Below are 16196 nucleotides of genomic sequence, written 5' to 3' on the forward strand. Positions count from 1 at the left end.
TTTACCCCACACCTCTTGTCTTTCTTTCGAGAGACAACCATCTTACGGTGGCTTGATCCTCATTTTGAAAAGTGACTTAGTCACATCTTCTACGAGGCCATCATAATTGCCTTTAGGACTCTCATTGACCCTCAGATTGACTATATCCTCAAGAGCTTTGAGCATCATGTCCGGAAAATAGCCGAAGAATATCCCCTTCCATTGTACCGGGATGGAGTTTGCCATGAGTTTTGAAACTCTTTTGCAATCCATACTCCATTCTTCATGATCCTCATCACTCATGATCCCTTTCGAGTAGAAACTGGGGATCGGAGTGTCTAAAGTATGCTATAAGTAGCAATTTCTGAGTGTCTTTCGGAGTTCATCTTCCCATTCCTTAAAGTTCACCAAATTCACTGAAAATGGCAACTTTTCGGAAAGTTCCGGGTGCATAAGGTCGTTGTCATTCGTTGAAGACATGATTCTATAATTGAAAGAATTTGAAATGAAAAACTATTCATAATACTTAAATAAGATTGAATTTAATTCATGCATATTTCAATACTTATTTAACGTCTTATTAACACATAAAATTGTCCCCATTTTGTAAATATAGGCGATTTCAAGATCCAAGGGATCAACAAGTAATTAGGCATGCTTTGGCTTGTCCTAACACTTGTTATTCCAAGGTAAGCATTGCCTTGCTAATGGCTCCAAGCCATTCTTGGTTAGATAATCGTCGCATCCAATGCATCTTGATGATATATCTCTTTTGCCACGGTATGTGGGGACTCCTCACTCATACCGATGAGTCCAACCAAAACCAACATGCACACCCGATATGCCTTACGTTCCTAAAAGTAGTAATGGTGCCTCGCTTTGGCGTAGCCCACCATCACACTCATTCGATTGGCAAGTATTGTTTTGGAAAGGCAAGTTTTACTCAAAATTATTAGGGACCTAGGATTTCTATGTTGATTAATTTAAGTGAACTTATTTAATCATCGCAACATAATGAAAACCTAAACATGCATCTATTCATGTACAAGCATAAACATGAAAATGTAAAGCATAAAAGTTGATGCATATTGGCAACTAGCATGACCCCTTGAATTCTTCAAGTCTTCAAAAGGTCTTCTTTTGCAACTTCATGGCTTCGTCTTCCAAGAACCTCCGTCTTCTTGGACTTAACCAAAATTATGCAACTACTAGTATCTACAATTAGGACTAATCTAAATATTAAGGTACAAAAATACTCAACGGTATGTAGACTATATTTAGATTTTACGAAGTATCAAATAGAGTATCCAATAATACAGGGTCTTCATTCGAGAGGAAGGTGCTCTCCCAAAACAAACTTTTCAATTAATTTCTTTCATCCTCCCCCTTGACCCCAAACTCCTATTCCCTAAAATTCAGGTTAGTAATAGGTCGAGTTTAAATTCAAGTCGGGTCAATAACAAGTCGGGTTGAATTTGGGTCAAGTCAATAACAAGTCGGGTTGATTTCGGGTCGGGTTTGTAACAGGTCAGGTTGAAATTCGAGTCGGTTAGTAACAGGTTGGGTTAAATTCGGGTCGGATTAGGAACGGGTCGAGTTGACCTCGGGTCGGGTTAGTAACAGGTCAGGTTAAATTCGGGTTATGACGGGTTTAAATGGGTTTGGGTCAACTTCGGTTTAGGTCGGGTTCGGTTTAGGTCAATAATTTATGGGTTAGATTCGGGTCAGGTCATCTCCAGGTCGGTTAATGTTCGGGTTCGGGTCTCACATACTCGAGTCAACTTGGGTCTAGAGTTGGTTTCAAGTCGGGTTAGGTCGGGTTCGGGTCACCATTTTTTCGGATTTAAATGGGTTGATTAATATTCGGGTTAGGGTCGAGTCAGCTTTTGACAGCTCTAGTCACCACACTAATACTTTCAATTACTTTTTTTTTTTTTTTTTTTTTTTTTTTTTTTTGGTTTTTCATATACCTTACTTTTATATATTGAATTTACATATAGCAGCTATATTTTATTACTTGTGTCATTTTCTTGCGTAGTTTATGAGGATATCTCTTATCATGATCCTCATTGTCACCACACTTATACTTTCAATTACTCTGTATTTTTTTTCCCACATACCTTACTTTTATATATTGAATTTACATATACCCTCTATATTTATTATTTGCTTCATTTTCTTGCGCAATTTATGAAGAATAATTGAAAGCATTAATTTATAATGAAAGTAGGGTTGATTGAAAATTAAAAAAAAAAATCAAAAACAAAAGCAAGTATAGTGGGGAGGAGAGGGAATATGAAGAACATTAAAATATAATATGAGGGAGATTTTTAATGGGGAGGAAACTAGTAAAATATTGTTAAAACTTTCAATTAAAATAAAAAAATAGAGCAAGTAATAAAATATGACCGCAATAAGAAACTGAAATAAGTAATAAAACACAGCATAACCCTTTTACCACCTTACCGTATTCTTTTTGTTCTATCCACTTTCCAATTTTTGCCGTTCTTTTAAGTTCTACATACTTTGCTTTATTCTATCTATCACATAATCCTTTTACCACCTTACCCCTCCAACTCACAATAATTACACCAATTTATGTTCTCTTTATCGGTTTTTCTTTCTTTATTTTTTTTTACTTACATAAATCGACATTTTTACATTGAAAGTAATATTTTACATAATATTTTAACACATCCAACCAAAGTATTGCTTTTTTAAAAAAATTATCGGAGTACATATCATGTTTGAACACAGAGACTTCCATGCTCTATTGATTACAACTCCAATTATGAAGGTGGTGAGCTTATGAGTCAACTAATGTCACTTTTCACAAGTAGGTCCAAACAAAGGTGGATGACAGACAGTGGCATTTGCAATAATAATCCCCTTAACTAAAAAAGCAAAGCAATCTCCCCATTTTTTCCACTTTTATCCTCCCTTTTCTTTCTCCACCCCACATTTTTCATTTTCACCATCCCAACCATATCACAACAAAAACCCCATTTTTCTACATAAATTATTCATCAATTTTATCAAAAAAAAAAAAAAACTTCCACCAAAAAATTCCCCATTTTTTTCTTTTTTTAAAAAAAAAATCGCCATTTTTATCTCAATTAAATAAATAATCATTCATGTTAGAAAATTAAAATCAAATTATTTGAAGAATCTTTTTCGTGTCCAAACTGTATTCCTTAGTCAAAACATCCACGCCTGGAGAGAAAAGTAGTAGTAGCCTTTTCTTTAGAGAGAGAAAGTTAGAGAGAGATGGGTACCTGACCTTCTTTCTTTTTCTCTTTTTTTTGCAAAATTTCTGAGTTAATTTTAGTGTTTTTGCACCAGATCTACGTGACCCAATTTGGGTTTTATTTATTTTGTTACAAAAATTTTAATTTTAGTTCATTACATCATTTAGTTTGTGCACAAGATTAAAGTGTATACTCCAACTTCTGGGTGTTTTTGTTAGGTGAAGATTTTAACAAGTTTTGCTGTTTCATTCATTTTTACTTTTATTTTATTAAAAGAAAAAAAAAATTAGTTCATTTTTCTTGAATTTGTATGGGAGCTTGTTGGAGTAATCGGATCAAGGCTGAGAGTCCCCTTCACACCGGTATGATTATCTGGTTTTCATTTATTTGTTATTATTATTTTCATACTTGGGTCTTATTCAATTTAATTATTGTTTTGATTAATTATGATATTGGATTGTTTATTAAATGTTCATTTAATTATATTAATTATATGGTTTGTGGTTGTTTTTGCATGACTATCTTAAAATATGTGTTTTATGTTGTTTATTATGGATTATTATGCTCATAATATAGTAAACTCTGCTGTCATGAAAGTAGACCTTAAGTTGATTTTGTTATTGTTATTGATTTGCCTTTGTTGCATACTTATATTCAATCATGAGCTTCTCTAGTTTTAGCTTTAGATAGAGTAATAATCAGTAGTTTTGGATGTTGATTTTTATGTTATATCCTATGTTACTCGAACTCTACTAAAAGTGGACTAACGGTCCGGGTATGTTAAAAGTGCCAAACACGGCCTTCGTATGAAACACGGCGTGAGTTTGGTCTGTAATGAAGTGTTTCAAGTGATACACATGAGGAGGTTTCCGTATCCAACACGAGTACTTGATGTAAAATGAAGAGTACGGATTAGATTACAACATCATGATGGTACTTGCATAATGATGTGTGTATCCTAATTATATAACAGTAACTATCAATGAATTAAAATGTCCAATTTATTTGTGATCAATACTTTGCAAAGCTTTGTATAACAGTAATTATCATAATTTTGATTTGTACAAGTAAAGTTTTCTAAAACTTGTGCAGGGTTTAGCAAGGATGGAAATGAATGGAGTCGGTCAAATAGCAAACAATCGTCCACATCAATACCCCAGACTCCTCGAAGTGAGGGGGAGATTTTGCAGTCTTCCAATTTGAAGAACTTCAGCTTCAATGAACTGAAGACAGCAACTCGGAACTTCCGTCCTGATAGTGTGTTGGGAGAAGGCGGTTTTGGTGCCGTGTTCAAGGGGTGGATTGATGAACATTCTCTTACTCCCACTAGGCCTGGAACTGGGATGGTGATTGCTGTTAAAAGGCTTAACCAAGAAGGGCCTCAAGGCCATAAAGAGTGGTTGGTGAGTACTACCCTCTTGTCTGACTGTTCATTCGAATCAATAAATTGTTGTTACCCTTAATTCTGTGGCCTCAGCTTTTCGAGTTTTGAACTTTTCTTTCACTTTCGAAAATAATATGCTAGCATTATGACGACTAAGAAATTCTTGGTTTCTTAAAAACTAATATCTGCAAATATTATTATGTCATTTTTGTACTTCAACTGGGTTCCTAGAGTATGCTGAACGATTCAACTACTTGATTTTCTACAATAATGTTTTCATTGACAGACGGAGATTAACTATCTGGGGCAATTACGTCATACAAATCTTGTGAGATTGATTGGTTATTGCTTAGAAGAGGAGCATCGGCTACTGGTGTATGAGTTCATGCCTCGTGGGAGCATGGAGAACCATTTATTTAGAAGTGAGTTTTATACTCTTGTCTATTCTCTCATTGAATACATGTCTGCTGCAATTTGTAAGGTATTGATTGTATTTATAAACCATTTGGGCAAATAGGGTCTGCACATTTCCAGCCTCTTTCTTGGAGCCTAAGAATGAAGATAGCTCTTGGTGCTGCAAAGGGGCTTGCTTTTCTTCATAGTGATGAAGCTAGAGTTATTTATCGAGACCTTAAGACTTCAAATATCTTACTTGATGTGGTATGCAAAATACTGTTCTTACTTCATGCTATTTGGATAAATAAATTGACTCCAAATTTTGTGATTGCTCATTTGTCTTATTGTATATTAAATTGCCAGAACTACAATGCAAAGCTATCTGATTTTGGGTTAGCCAGGGATGGACCTTCTGGAGATAAAAGCTATGTCTCTACAAGGGTTATGGGAACTCATGGTTATGCTGCACCAGAGTATGTCGCAACAGGTATTTTTTTCATGATCTGTTATTATCTTTAGATTCTCAAATGTAAATGTTTTTCACCTGTCCACCAATTGGGGCCTTTTAGTCATGCATTTTCATGATGCTATGGTCTTTAGGTATTTTTGGTTGTTATTAGCTGCACCGTATAAGCTTATAAGATGACTTTGTGGTGTTGTAGAAGCACAAAGTTTGGCACTGTGATGAGCTTGAGACTTAAGTGCTTTTTTATGTTTTGAGAATTGTTTGTGCAAGCAGGAGTAAACTGTAAAAATAAAAAAGTTTGTAGTTGTTTTGAGAATTTTCCAGATTTTTCTAAGTCAGCATTGACGCTATTGGTTGAGTTTTTGGCAAGTATAATATATGTTGGAGTTTTATTAGCTCATAGCTCGTTACAGCTCCAGCTCTATGATTGATGCTTATAATTGATTAGTTGTGCCTCTTTAAATATAATTAAGTTGTAAGAATATTTATTCTTAATTTCTATATCAAAAGTGTATTATTTGTTTGTTAAGTCATGTTTATTTTAGTTTCGCTAACATGTTGAATATTGTCTTTGTGCAGGGCATCTGACTCCGAAGAGTGATATATATAGTTTTGGGGTTGTTCTCCTGGAAATGCTATCTGGCAAACGTGTGATAGACAAAAACCGGCCTACTGGTGAGCAGAAGCTGGTAGAATGGGCAAAACCTTATCTCACCAACAAACGTAAAATCTTTCGTGTTCTGGATCCACGAATTGATGGGCAGTACTCTCTGGATCATGCAATAAAGGTTGCTAACCTCTCTTTAAAATGTCTGTCATTTGATCCCAAGCTAAGACCAAATGTGAACGAGCTAGTTAAAGAATTAGAGAAGCTTCAGGTTCCGCAGGAGCCTACAAGGAATGCAAGAAGAGAGACTCACCTTCCAGGCCAACTCAGTTGCCGAGCCAATGGTGCTCAGTCCTACAGGCATAATCTACCAAAACCTTCAGGCGGCACTGCTGCTTATCTGAAGCCAAGTCCACTTGCTGTTAAATCATAGTGATAACGTATATATGACGGAGTGATATAGGTTATAATTTTGAATAGGAAATTGGTGCTGCAGACCATAGGATAAAGGACACTGATTCTCATGAATTCTGCAGTGTATTATAAGCTGTCAAGAGTAGAGCATTGTACAGAGTCTTGCATGTTGCAAATACATTTTGTGATCCTTCCTTCCTCCTTCCTCTCGATAAAATAGAACGTTTGCCTTTTGTTTTTTACATTGTAAATTAATCTGTTTTGGCAGGCACATTGTAGTTTATGAGAATTTTAGTGCATATCAATGTTTGGGGAAGTTGTATTGTAAAGGATGTAGCTTATAGCATTCCGAATCATGCTACTGCTATGTTTCTCGCTCATGCTGTTTCATTTTTGTTTTCTAAATGTTTGGTTAGCGGCATATGACTGTATGGAGTTGGAAATAAATCTCGTCTCCATCACTGTGGATTTTTTTGAACCTATGAAATAGTGGCTGAAGAGATTAATTAAAAACATGAGTCGGCCTGGATCATTCTCTTCAACATTAGTTGAGCAACCAGTTTAAATGTTAGACTCTTTAGACTGTCAAGCCTCCATCTTTTAATGTCATTTTTAGGAGCTATAAAGGAATAGCTTTGGCTGGGATAAGTTGCTTGATGTAAATGATTATCCTATATATACTCTCAAATGAGCCTTCAAGTGTGGGATTTTTACATTTGCATTCATACAGTTTATTTCCATTTCCAATTTTCTATTACCCGTGTTTATGTTTTTATATTCAAATCTTCGCGAAATTTATTCTTCCATTAAGAATATATTTCCAAGTAGGTGGATATACATGAAGCTAGAACCTTTAGGGTATATATTTAAAATCTTCACCCAAGGTTTTAAGTTAAAATTATCAATTTGTTATTAACTTTTATAGAAAGTTATTGTATATTTTATAAAATAAATTATACTCATAATATTAATTCAAAAATAAATATAACTTTAATTTTATACCTAACTATATCAATGTCAAGATTAGCTAGTGACACTTAGAAAAAGAGGCTTTATTTAAAAAAAAAAAAAAATCAAAGGTTATATAGCACCTGCACGTGCTGCGTTCAATAATAACATTTAAGAGTAGAAAATAAAGTGTATATATATGTCTTAACAAAATGATTTTATTTTTAATTGAATTAAACATTATTGTAAAAGTAACAAAATTGGAAGAAAAAAAAAAGTTCATAGTATTATCGAAAACTAAAATAATGTATAGCAGTATTGTTTAATAATACTCACCTCATTTTTTTTTTAATAAAAATAATACCGAATATAAAAGATTACGTATATGTAAAAATATATCAGTTAGGTTTATATATATGGAGAATTATTATTGTTAAGAATTTTAATAGGAAGAAAGATATTTTAAATTATTAGAAAATGATTTCCAACAATAATCTGTAAAAAAAATAGAAAGTAAAATTGGGCGGGAAAATTTTTAATGACATTGTGACAAATGTCATTTTAGATTCGCTTTTAGTATAGGTTAATTGATATGTTTTAGGATAGAAAATAACAGAAGATTAGTTTGCATGGCATACTACGTAGAGAGGATTAGGTTGTATGACTTGCATCACAAGTTCACTAACCCCTCAAATAACTTGAATAAAACTACCTTTTTTAAAAGTTAGTTTCTTTCCTGCACTATCTCTCTCCATAAAATAATCTGTTTCTAATTTAAGAAATACTCCATATGACAGTCCAATAATATATTTAGAGGCAGCAGGCAGGAGCCTAAAAATGGTATATTTGATAAATATTTCTAGATGGATAGAATACCTTAATATCACACCTTTAAAGTTGAAACAAGACAAAAGATTACAGTTCCTAAGAAACAAGGATAACAAAATTTGAAATGTTTCTACTCTGATTCCAAACCATATTCAGAACTAGGAACTGTTTAAAAGACCATCGGCTTCAGTAAAACTTGCGTTCTTCTGAACCAAGTACAATGGTTAAACAAACAAGACAGTCAATTCCCAACCCAGCTTCGTTGAGGTCTTTACTTGATGAACATACATCCAGAAACTGTTGAATTGTTGGTTACGAAGCAGCTAAATAATTCTTGTTTTGTGAATCTATGTTGATATATCAGTATTAGCAGTTGTCTTGGCGTTCAGTGGACACTGAGACACATACGGCTTGAGCTGCAAAAAAAAGAGGTGTGAGCTCAGTCGAGGGGCAGAGTACTACTTTGTAAACATGAAATCTGAAAAGAAATGTTCATGTTAGAATCATTTACAGTAGGTCAGTAGTCAAAGATTGAGTCACTAATGCAAATAACTTCCAACAACCGGATATAAGCAGAATTCACGACATAAAATTATGTTTTCAAAATAAGATTTTCTGATTTTTCTCTACCATAGAGGCATAATGAGAACACAGGTCAACATGTGATAGAGGTCAAATCACTACAGACACTTAAGAAACAGCAATGCAGAACAAGGGGCTTAATGCAACAGTAAAGATAGTAGTTAGAAAGGTAGAAAGAGTAAATTATCATCAGAACAATTGAAACTTCAGAGATTTCTGTTATATATTATAGGTTTGTGGGATTGCATTGTACATAGTTTCTAAATTTAAGAATAATGATTTTACAATGACAAGAATATACTGATAGAAAGAAGAAAATTTTGCAACATCCATCCAAATTAAAATAAGATTGGCATAGTACTATTATGCAGATGAAGAACAGAGAAATACGGCACTTGACAATGTTAAAAAGAAGAAATGTATCCAGACTTTAATATTGCAAGAGAAAATTCACGAGATTTACAAAGAGGTTTCACATATTTCATGGAATCATCGTCAATCCTACTGCATCATCAGATTTAGCACCATTCAACTTACAGAACTTATCATTTTACACCAGAAGAAAGCTTAAGCTTATCATCTAAATAAGCTCCCATCTTAGCCTACAATCTACAAACTCATCCAAATATTCTCTCTATTCCCTAACCCAGAATCACGTTTGAAAATTCTTATTTTCTACATCATTTGAGTCTTGACACACTGTTATCATACAAACACTTATCATCACGGGATAAATCTACTCCTTAACATGACTTCCCTTATCATCTAATGCCCTGCCCCATTCCCCAAGAGCTGGGTTTGTTATTGGAAAGGATCAAAATTCTTCAACAAAAGATAAGAAAATCGCTAGAGCAGATGAGATACAAACGGGTACCTTAAAATCAGTAAGGTCAGGTACGACGTAGTTAGGCAGCTTTTCTAGCACCACAACATAGCCACCTGTAACAAAGTTCAAGTTACTACGACAAAACAAAGGAGCCATACATAAACAGATACAGGTTGCTGAATGATCCAATTGGAAGCTTAGATAAGGTAAGCAACAATATGATTTGTGTACAGCAGAGAATAATAAATCAAGTTACTCGAATACAAATTATCAAAGACAGAAACCACATAGGACTAAAGATGGATCAGACCTTTGCGGGTGTGAAATCCAGTGGGCTTGCAATTCTTTCCCTTGTAGTAATTCCTTGGAGCCCTCTTCGAAGAAAGGATATCAAGTGATGATGTACGCTTCCTGCGCATTGCCCTCCCAAGCCCAAGTATCAATCCTAAAGGCATCCTTTCGTTTTCTGACAAATTAGCAGGAAACCAAACCAATCACTGGATCCTTCTCATTATCAAATATACCTACTACTATATTACAATGCACTAAGAGCTTAGCTCATATACTGAATAACAATCATTTAATTTACTTCTTCGAAATTAAACCTATACCAAAGCCCGTCCCTGAACCAGGGAAGGAGGGCAGTCGCCCAAGGCTGGGAGAAATGTCCCAATATCATAATTCAATCTTATCACTAAAGGGTTCTGCAACACAGTAATAACCAAATTTGATTCAATCATCAAGCTAGGCTCATAATTTAAGGGAAAAAGGTCGATTTTCATAGTTACATCCGGCAACTTTGATTCAAACATCAAATTAAGCTCGAAAAACACATAATTTCTTCTATAGCAACAAAATCAGTCATTATGATCTTCCATAACCTTAGTAATTAACTAATTATAAACAATAATTCTATAACCGAGTTTAAAAGAACCCTAAATTGAGTGAACTGCGAATTAATTCAGCAAGTTCAGAACTACCCAAATCATGTTTATTCATTAAACTAATCTTTCAATCCAAACGATTTCACTAAACTATTCTCCCTACCTATTCCATCCTTACTACTCATATGCTCATCAAAGCCAATTATAATTAAACCATGCAATTACCCTAAGCTAATCTGTTCTTATACCAACTTCTACACAAATCCTACTTCCACTTTCAGCAGTATTAGAATGTGCATTATCAGGGCCTTGCATTTCTTCTACCCAATTCTTGATTGAGTCAAGATTTAAAAAAAAAAAAGGGATTTACAGAAGTTTTAAGCTTGCATAACCTTAGTAATTATAAACATGGTTTAATAATCTAGTTTAGAAGAACCCTAATTGAGTATGTTGATAATTAAATCAACGATAAACCCTAGATTGTGAAATTGAAATTCCATGGTTACAAAAAAAAAAAACAATATTCTTACCTCAAAAAGGTGCTTAAATGGAATATATCAGTAATAGCATCAACGGAGAATATGGAGTGCGCTTCAATGGGAAACTGGGAGTGAGAGCAGAAAGACTTGCATGGAACTGGTTCACAATAATATTATTGTGGACCCGAGATTTATACACACACAACTGACATTATATTGAACATAGTGACCCTTATTTGTAACATAGTAACCTTATTTTTAACATAGTAACCTTTATATAACCTGTATAACGTTTAATATTATTGTGAACTTGAATACAACATTATGACCCTAATTTTAACATAGTGACATTTATAATTCAACATTAACCGGTGTATAAAATATTTCATTAATAAAATTAACCTCTTATAGCCTATAATCCTATATATTACAAAAATGACTTTTATTTCAACATAGTGACCTTATTTTTATTATAGTGACTTTTTTTTTATTATTATTAATAAAACAACCATATAACCTCTAATATTAGTGGTCCACAATAAATTAGTGTGAACCAAGTTCATTTAAGAATTTGTAGAGTGAGAGAAGCAAAACAAAGTACAAAAACAAAGCAAAACACCGAACATACACCATCAACTAAAGCCAATTAAAACACCTACGGATCAATTAGGCGTGGGAAACCACACCCCTAATATAGAGCAATTATCATCCTCAACTAAGTTGAGGCATGAGTGACTCAACAAAGGGCAAAGGTGGAATTCCACATTTTGCCTCTGAAAAGCTTCTAGAAAGTGTGTGGTCCCCCACTCCCACCCACACGTTTTGAAAATTTTGAAAATATAACCTGTAAAAGAGGAGAGAGAAAACCAGTTACTTAAAAACCCATTAAAGGAGTGAGAGTGGGAGGCGAAAAAAAAAAAACCGCTAAGAAATTGGAAGAGAAGAAGCTCCGAATTAAGCGTCGACTTGGGTTTCAATTGAAGCAAAAATTGGAGCATTCGTCTGTGGGTTTGTGTAGAAGGGCAGTTTGATTTTGTCGCGCTTTCTAATGTAAGTATGAACCCTAGTTTTATAATTTTTGAATGAAATGTTGTTTTTGTTTGCTATTTGGACATCTTGATGTTTGTCTGTGTAGTAGTATTTGGTTAAATTTTTGTGATGATTTTGTAAAAAGTTAGGGTTTGAATTTGTGTTCAATTTGTCAAAATTTATGGTTTTACTTGAAATGCTGCCCCTTTATTTGTCGATTGTAGTATCAATTGTTGGGAAAATTGTAATGCTTGTATGAAATTGTTGTGGTGTTGTTTGAAATTGTTGAATTGTATGTGAAATTTACATGTTGGGAAAATTGTAATGCTTGTATGAAATTGTTGTGGTGTTGTTTGAAATTGTTGAATTGTATGTGAAATTTACATGTTGGGAAAATTGTTATGTTTGTTTGAAATTGTTGTGGTTGTTTGAAATTGTTGAAATGTATGTGAAATTTACATGTTGGGAAATTGTTATCTTTTGTGAAATTGTCGAAATCTATGTATTATGGCATTTATACTGTTGTGTTTGATGGGTAAAGGTTATTGCTATTTTGTTTGGGGAAGTTACATGCATTTCAATTGATTTACTCAGGATAAGTATGTTGGTTGATATCATTTCAACTGATTTACTCAGGATATGTAACACCCCAATAATTCTCTCTTTAAACCTCTGAGGACCCTGAACAATATTCAAGAGAATTACTGGCGTGCTACCGCCACGTGTTCAAACATTAAGGCTTTATCAGAAAATAGCAGCGGAAAAACTAAATCAGTTATAAATAAGTTTCAAAACCAACGAATGAAACCAAATTAAGTCATACAACTTGGAACCATTAAGGCCCTTATTCAAAACCCAATAAAAGTAGTAAGTGATTAAATTCAGTGTTCAAATAAATTCAAACCCAAAAGAAATAGTGTCGAATAAAATCGAATTAAAATAAATTCAAACTTGCAAAAGAAATAAAATGAAACAACCAACTCTCTACTCAAGATCCCACAACCCTGATGAATGCTGCATGTGTAAGAACCTGTGGTAATTCTGCTCCCCAATATTACAAGTGTAAAAATTGGATCGTCACAGGGTCATTGAAAGGCGAAGGCCATGACCAAAGAAAGACACACAAAGCACGCAATCAGCAAAGCTGAGTACATACAAGCTGCAAAATAAATTAAGAATTCCATAACATGCTACTAATAATCAATCATTAAATTATAGACTCAACACACGACTCAAATATTTATATTACTAAGACTCCATTAATTAATAATAGGTAAATCATTATTTTTATTCATTGGATTACGCAATAGACAAGGTTGTCCAACCCATGCTCCATTTGGAACATCAATAAAAGAAAAACCCCATGCCTCCTTTCGGAAACATCAATAAACATCCAACGACCACGGGCGCGACTCCGTGACCGTAGTTAGTATGAGATCTCACCTAACTCCTAGTTTTGAAAAATATTTGAAATAAGAGACTCGTAGATCAGACGGCCTCGAGAAAAGTACACGGCTAATACCCCATGTACCCCAACCCCTGATTGTCATTACTCCAGAAGTGCACCAATCCAGAGTTTTATTGCTCATCCATCTTGCACTTTACGTGATTTACAGGTTTAGACTTGGTGATGACTCATATGCATAACAATACAATCAATCCAATATCAATTCAATCAAGTAAAGCAACTTTTCAATTTCAATTCTTGATTTATTAGTGGCAAGCAACATTTATTATTTATTCCTTTACTACCTCGGTGTATAAACACCTTGAGTGCATAAGGCACCCCAAACTCTTAACCTTGTCTTATAAGACATGAACCATTCCTTTACTCATCCTATTTCATTAAATCATGAATGAGTAATAATTAAGTCATTTCACCAATCACATACCTTTGCCTCTAAGCGCACCTTGCATAATTAGAACATAACCAATAATTACAATAAGGAATAGTGCACGTCAAAGGAAATTCACAATGTATAACCAAACAATTTAACCCAGTCATCCCTAGACATGATACTAAGTTCTCGATCCGTCCTTAAACATGCACCTAAAAGCAAGGTTTTGTAACTTGTACGTACCTTGAGCAAACGAATTAGTATGCCACTTTACTAACTAGAAATCACCTTCAATAAACTCCTCTCCTAAGCCAAATAATAACATCTCTATCAATACCCAATCAATCAAATTTACAGCAATACTAACTTACTTTAAAACCTTCAAAATCCAAATCAAACAACACTTTAAAACCTTCCCTTTTGTTAAAATTAAAGGCTTATATATAGTTCTTTAAATTTTTCTTCATAAAAACCTTAAAATACACTCTTATACATGAAATTACAGCAAGTTCAAAGTCTAATAAAAATCTGAAAATTATATAAAAACCCCTAAAATCTCTCTTTTTAATGGGTGATTAAACCCTCTTTATAAAACATCAAAAGTAGTACTTAGAAACTATTTCCAACACTTGAAACTTCAATAAAAACATATATTTATGCTTAATTAACTTTAAACATAATTAATTTTATTAATCAAACTCAAGGATAATATTTTAAGTATGTAAAAACTTCGTTAAAATAAAAAACTGCCCGAAAATCATATTTAGAGGCTGAATTTGGCCTCGAGAGGGTGGTTTCCACATGGAAAACACTACTTTATTGTCAAACGGATGAGTTTAGAACCTGGTCGGGATTAAAACGGGATTAATATTAACGAACGGAAATCTAAAAATTAAAACACGAATTTATGTGTTCAAAATAATCTGGAATTAAGTTAAACTAATTAGTAGTTATAATCACCAAAATTTCAAAACATCATTACTATAAAAGCCCTAAATCAATTGTTCATAAAAACCCTAAAATCATGATTTTCAATAAATTGAAACCCTAGGTTTATAATTCATAAAATATGAAATTTATAACATAAATATAATCTGAAATTTATAATCTTTATACCATTAAAATATAATTTGATACTAAAAATATAATCTTTATACTAAAATCAAAACCCAAAACAATTAAATTAACATTAAGCAAAATAAAGAAACAAAGGAGGATGAAAATAAGACTAACCTTTTTGTGTGGGAAATTTTTGAAGATTCATGGGATATTTATAGGAGAGAATTATTGTAGGGTAAAAAGAAAGATTGGGCCTCATAAAAATAATGGGTCGATTAAGTAAACAAATGGGTTAGGCTTGTATGATTGGACATAAATTGTAGAATAAAGGTGCATAAAATAATTTGTTCAAATAATTTTCGACCCAGATTAATAATTTGAAACTTTTGAAATTAAATTATGAAAAATAACAAATAAATATTATAAATAAAATAAATTTTCATTTATAAAATATTTAAAAATACGGGGGATTACAGGATAAGTATGTTACTTGAAGTTTAAGAATTTGTTGAATTCCTATTAGAATGTATTATAAATTGGTTGAAATTGGTTGAAGATGAAGTATTTGTAGTTGTTTGGTTGTTTGTTGATACCAAATAATCTGTTTTTGATACCAAAAATGTATATGTTTGATACCATTATGAATAGACTTGAGATACCATGTTGTTCCTTTTTGGTACTTATTTGGAAGCATGTATAAACCATTTTGAAGCATTTTGATACCATGGAACTGTTAGGTTTGGTATATATGATGAATTTGTTTGGTATGTAGCTACAGACAGATAAAGAGTTTTTTTTCCTCCAAAGTAGTACATTGATTCAGGTTTTTTTGTTCGCGTGTGGTGTAATGTAGTTAGTGATGTCGGAGCAGTTGAATGAGACTTCTGTAGGATGCAGAAGTAATTGGGGGGTATGTAGTTAGCATGTCGTTGATTTCAATTTAAGCAGTATATATGTAGAAGAAAAAAATGTATTTATTTGGCTGTGTGTTGTATGGATTTTGCAGTGTACTCTGAAGAATATAATGAGGACTAGAAGTGGTACGCCTGCTGCTTCATCTAGTAAACAAGTAGAAGAACAAGTGGAAAGCAAGAAAAGGAAGCTGAAAGCGCCTGTTGTCGAGGATGTCGATGAAGAAGGAAATGACTACGACGAAGTATTCAGTGGAGAGGATGATGATTCCAATAGTGCAGACTATGAGGTGGAAGTTGAAGAACAACAGTACGCTG

The 16196-nt window shown here is 33.3% G+C and overlaps 2 protein-coding genes across 2 annotated transcripts; one reads left to right on the forward strand and one right to left on the reverse strand.

The window, feature by feature from the left end:
- The first annotated feature begins 2925 nt into the window (after positions 1-2925).
- On the forward strand, positions 2926-6872 carry LOC145598552 (receptor-like cytoplasmic kinase 176). Its single transcript, XM_081654926.1, has 6 exons — positions 2926-3589; positions 4320-4630; positions 4898-5033; positions 5129-5271; positions 5371-5494; positions 6053-6872. Exons 1-6 carry the CDS (start codon positions 3538-3540, stop codon positions 6511-6513), a joined length of 1227 nt encoding a protein of 408 aa, XP_081511052.1. The 5' UTR covers positions 2926-3537; the 3' UTR covers positions 6514-6872.
- Positions 6873-8251: 1379 nt separating this feature from the next.
- LOC145598553 (uncharacterized) lies at positions 8252-11209 on the reverse strand. Its single transcript, XM_081654927.1, has 4 exons — positions 11093-11209; positions 9989-10144; positions 9727-9791; positions 8252-8686 (listed from the first exon to the last, which is right to left on the reverse strand). The coding sequence occupies exons 2-4, from the start codon at positions 10131-10133 to the stop codon at positions 8618-8620; spliced, it is 279 nt and encodes a 92-aa protein (XP_081511053.1). The 5' UTR covers positions 10134-10144; positions 11093-11209; the 3' UTR covers positions 8252-8617.
- Positions 11210-16196: the final 4987 nt, after the last annotated feature.

This window comes from Chenopodium album, chromosome 20, assembly GCF_948465745.1.
Source record: "Chenopodium album chromosome 20, dcCheAlbu1.1, whole genome shotgun sequence".
NCBI lineage: Eukaryota > Viridiplantae > Streptophyta > Magnoliopsida > Caryophyllales > Amaranthaceae > Chenopodium > Chenopodium album.

Excerpts from the sequence above, each read along its gene's own strand:
- LOC145598552 (XM_081654926.1), top strand. The coding sequence starts at position 3,538 with ATGGGAGCTTGTTGGAGTAATCGGATCAAGGCTGAGAGTCCCCTTCAC. Across the intron at positions 3,590-4,319 it reads TGAGAGTCCCCTTCACACCG|GGTTTAGCAAGGATGGAAAT; the intron begins GTATGATTATCT and ends AAACTTGTGCAG. Across the intron at positions 5,495-6,052 it reads ACCAGAGTATGTCGCAACAG|GGCATCTGACTCCGAAGAGT; the intron begins GTATTTTTTTCA and ends GTCTTTGTGCAG.
- LOC145598553 (XM_081654927.1), bottom strand. The coding sequence starts at position 10,133 with ATGCCTTTAGGATTGATACTTGGGCTTGGGAGGGCAATGCGCAGGAAG. Across the intron at positions 9,792-9,988 it reads TGGATTTCACACCCGCAAAG|GTGGCTATGTTGTGGTGCTA; the intron begins GTCTGATCCATC and ends ACTTTGTTACAG. Across the intron at positions 8,687-9,726 it reads CTGACCTTACTGATTTTAAG|CTCAAGCCGTATGTGTCTCA; the intron begins GTACCCGTTTGT and ends TTTTTTTTGCAG.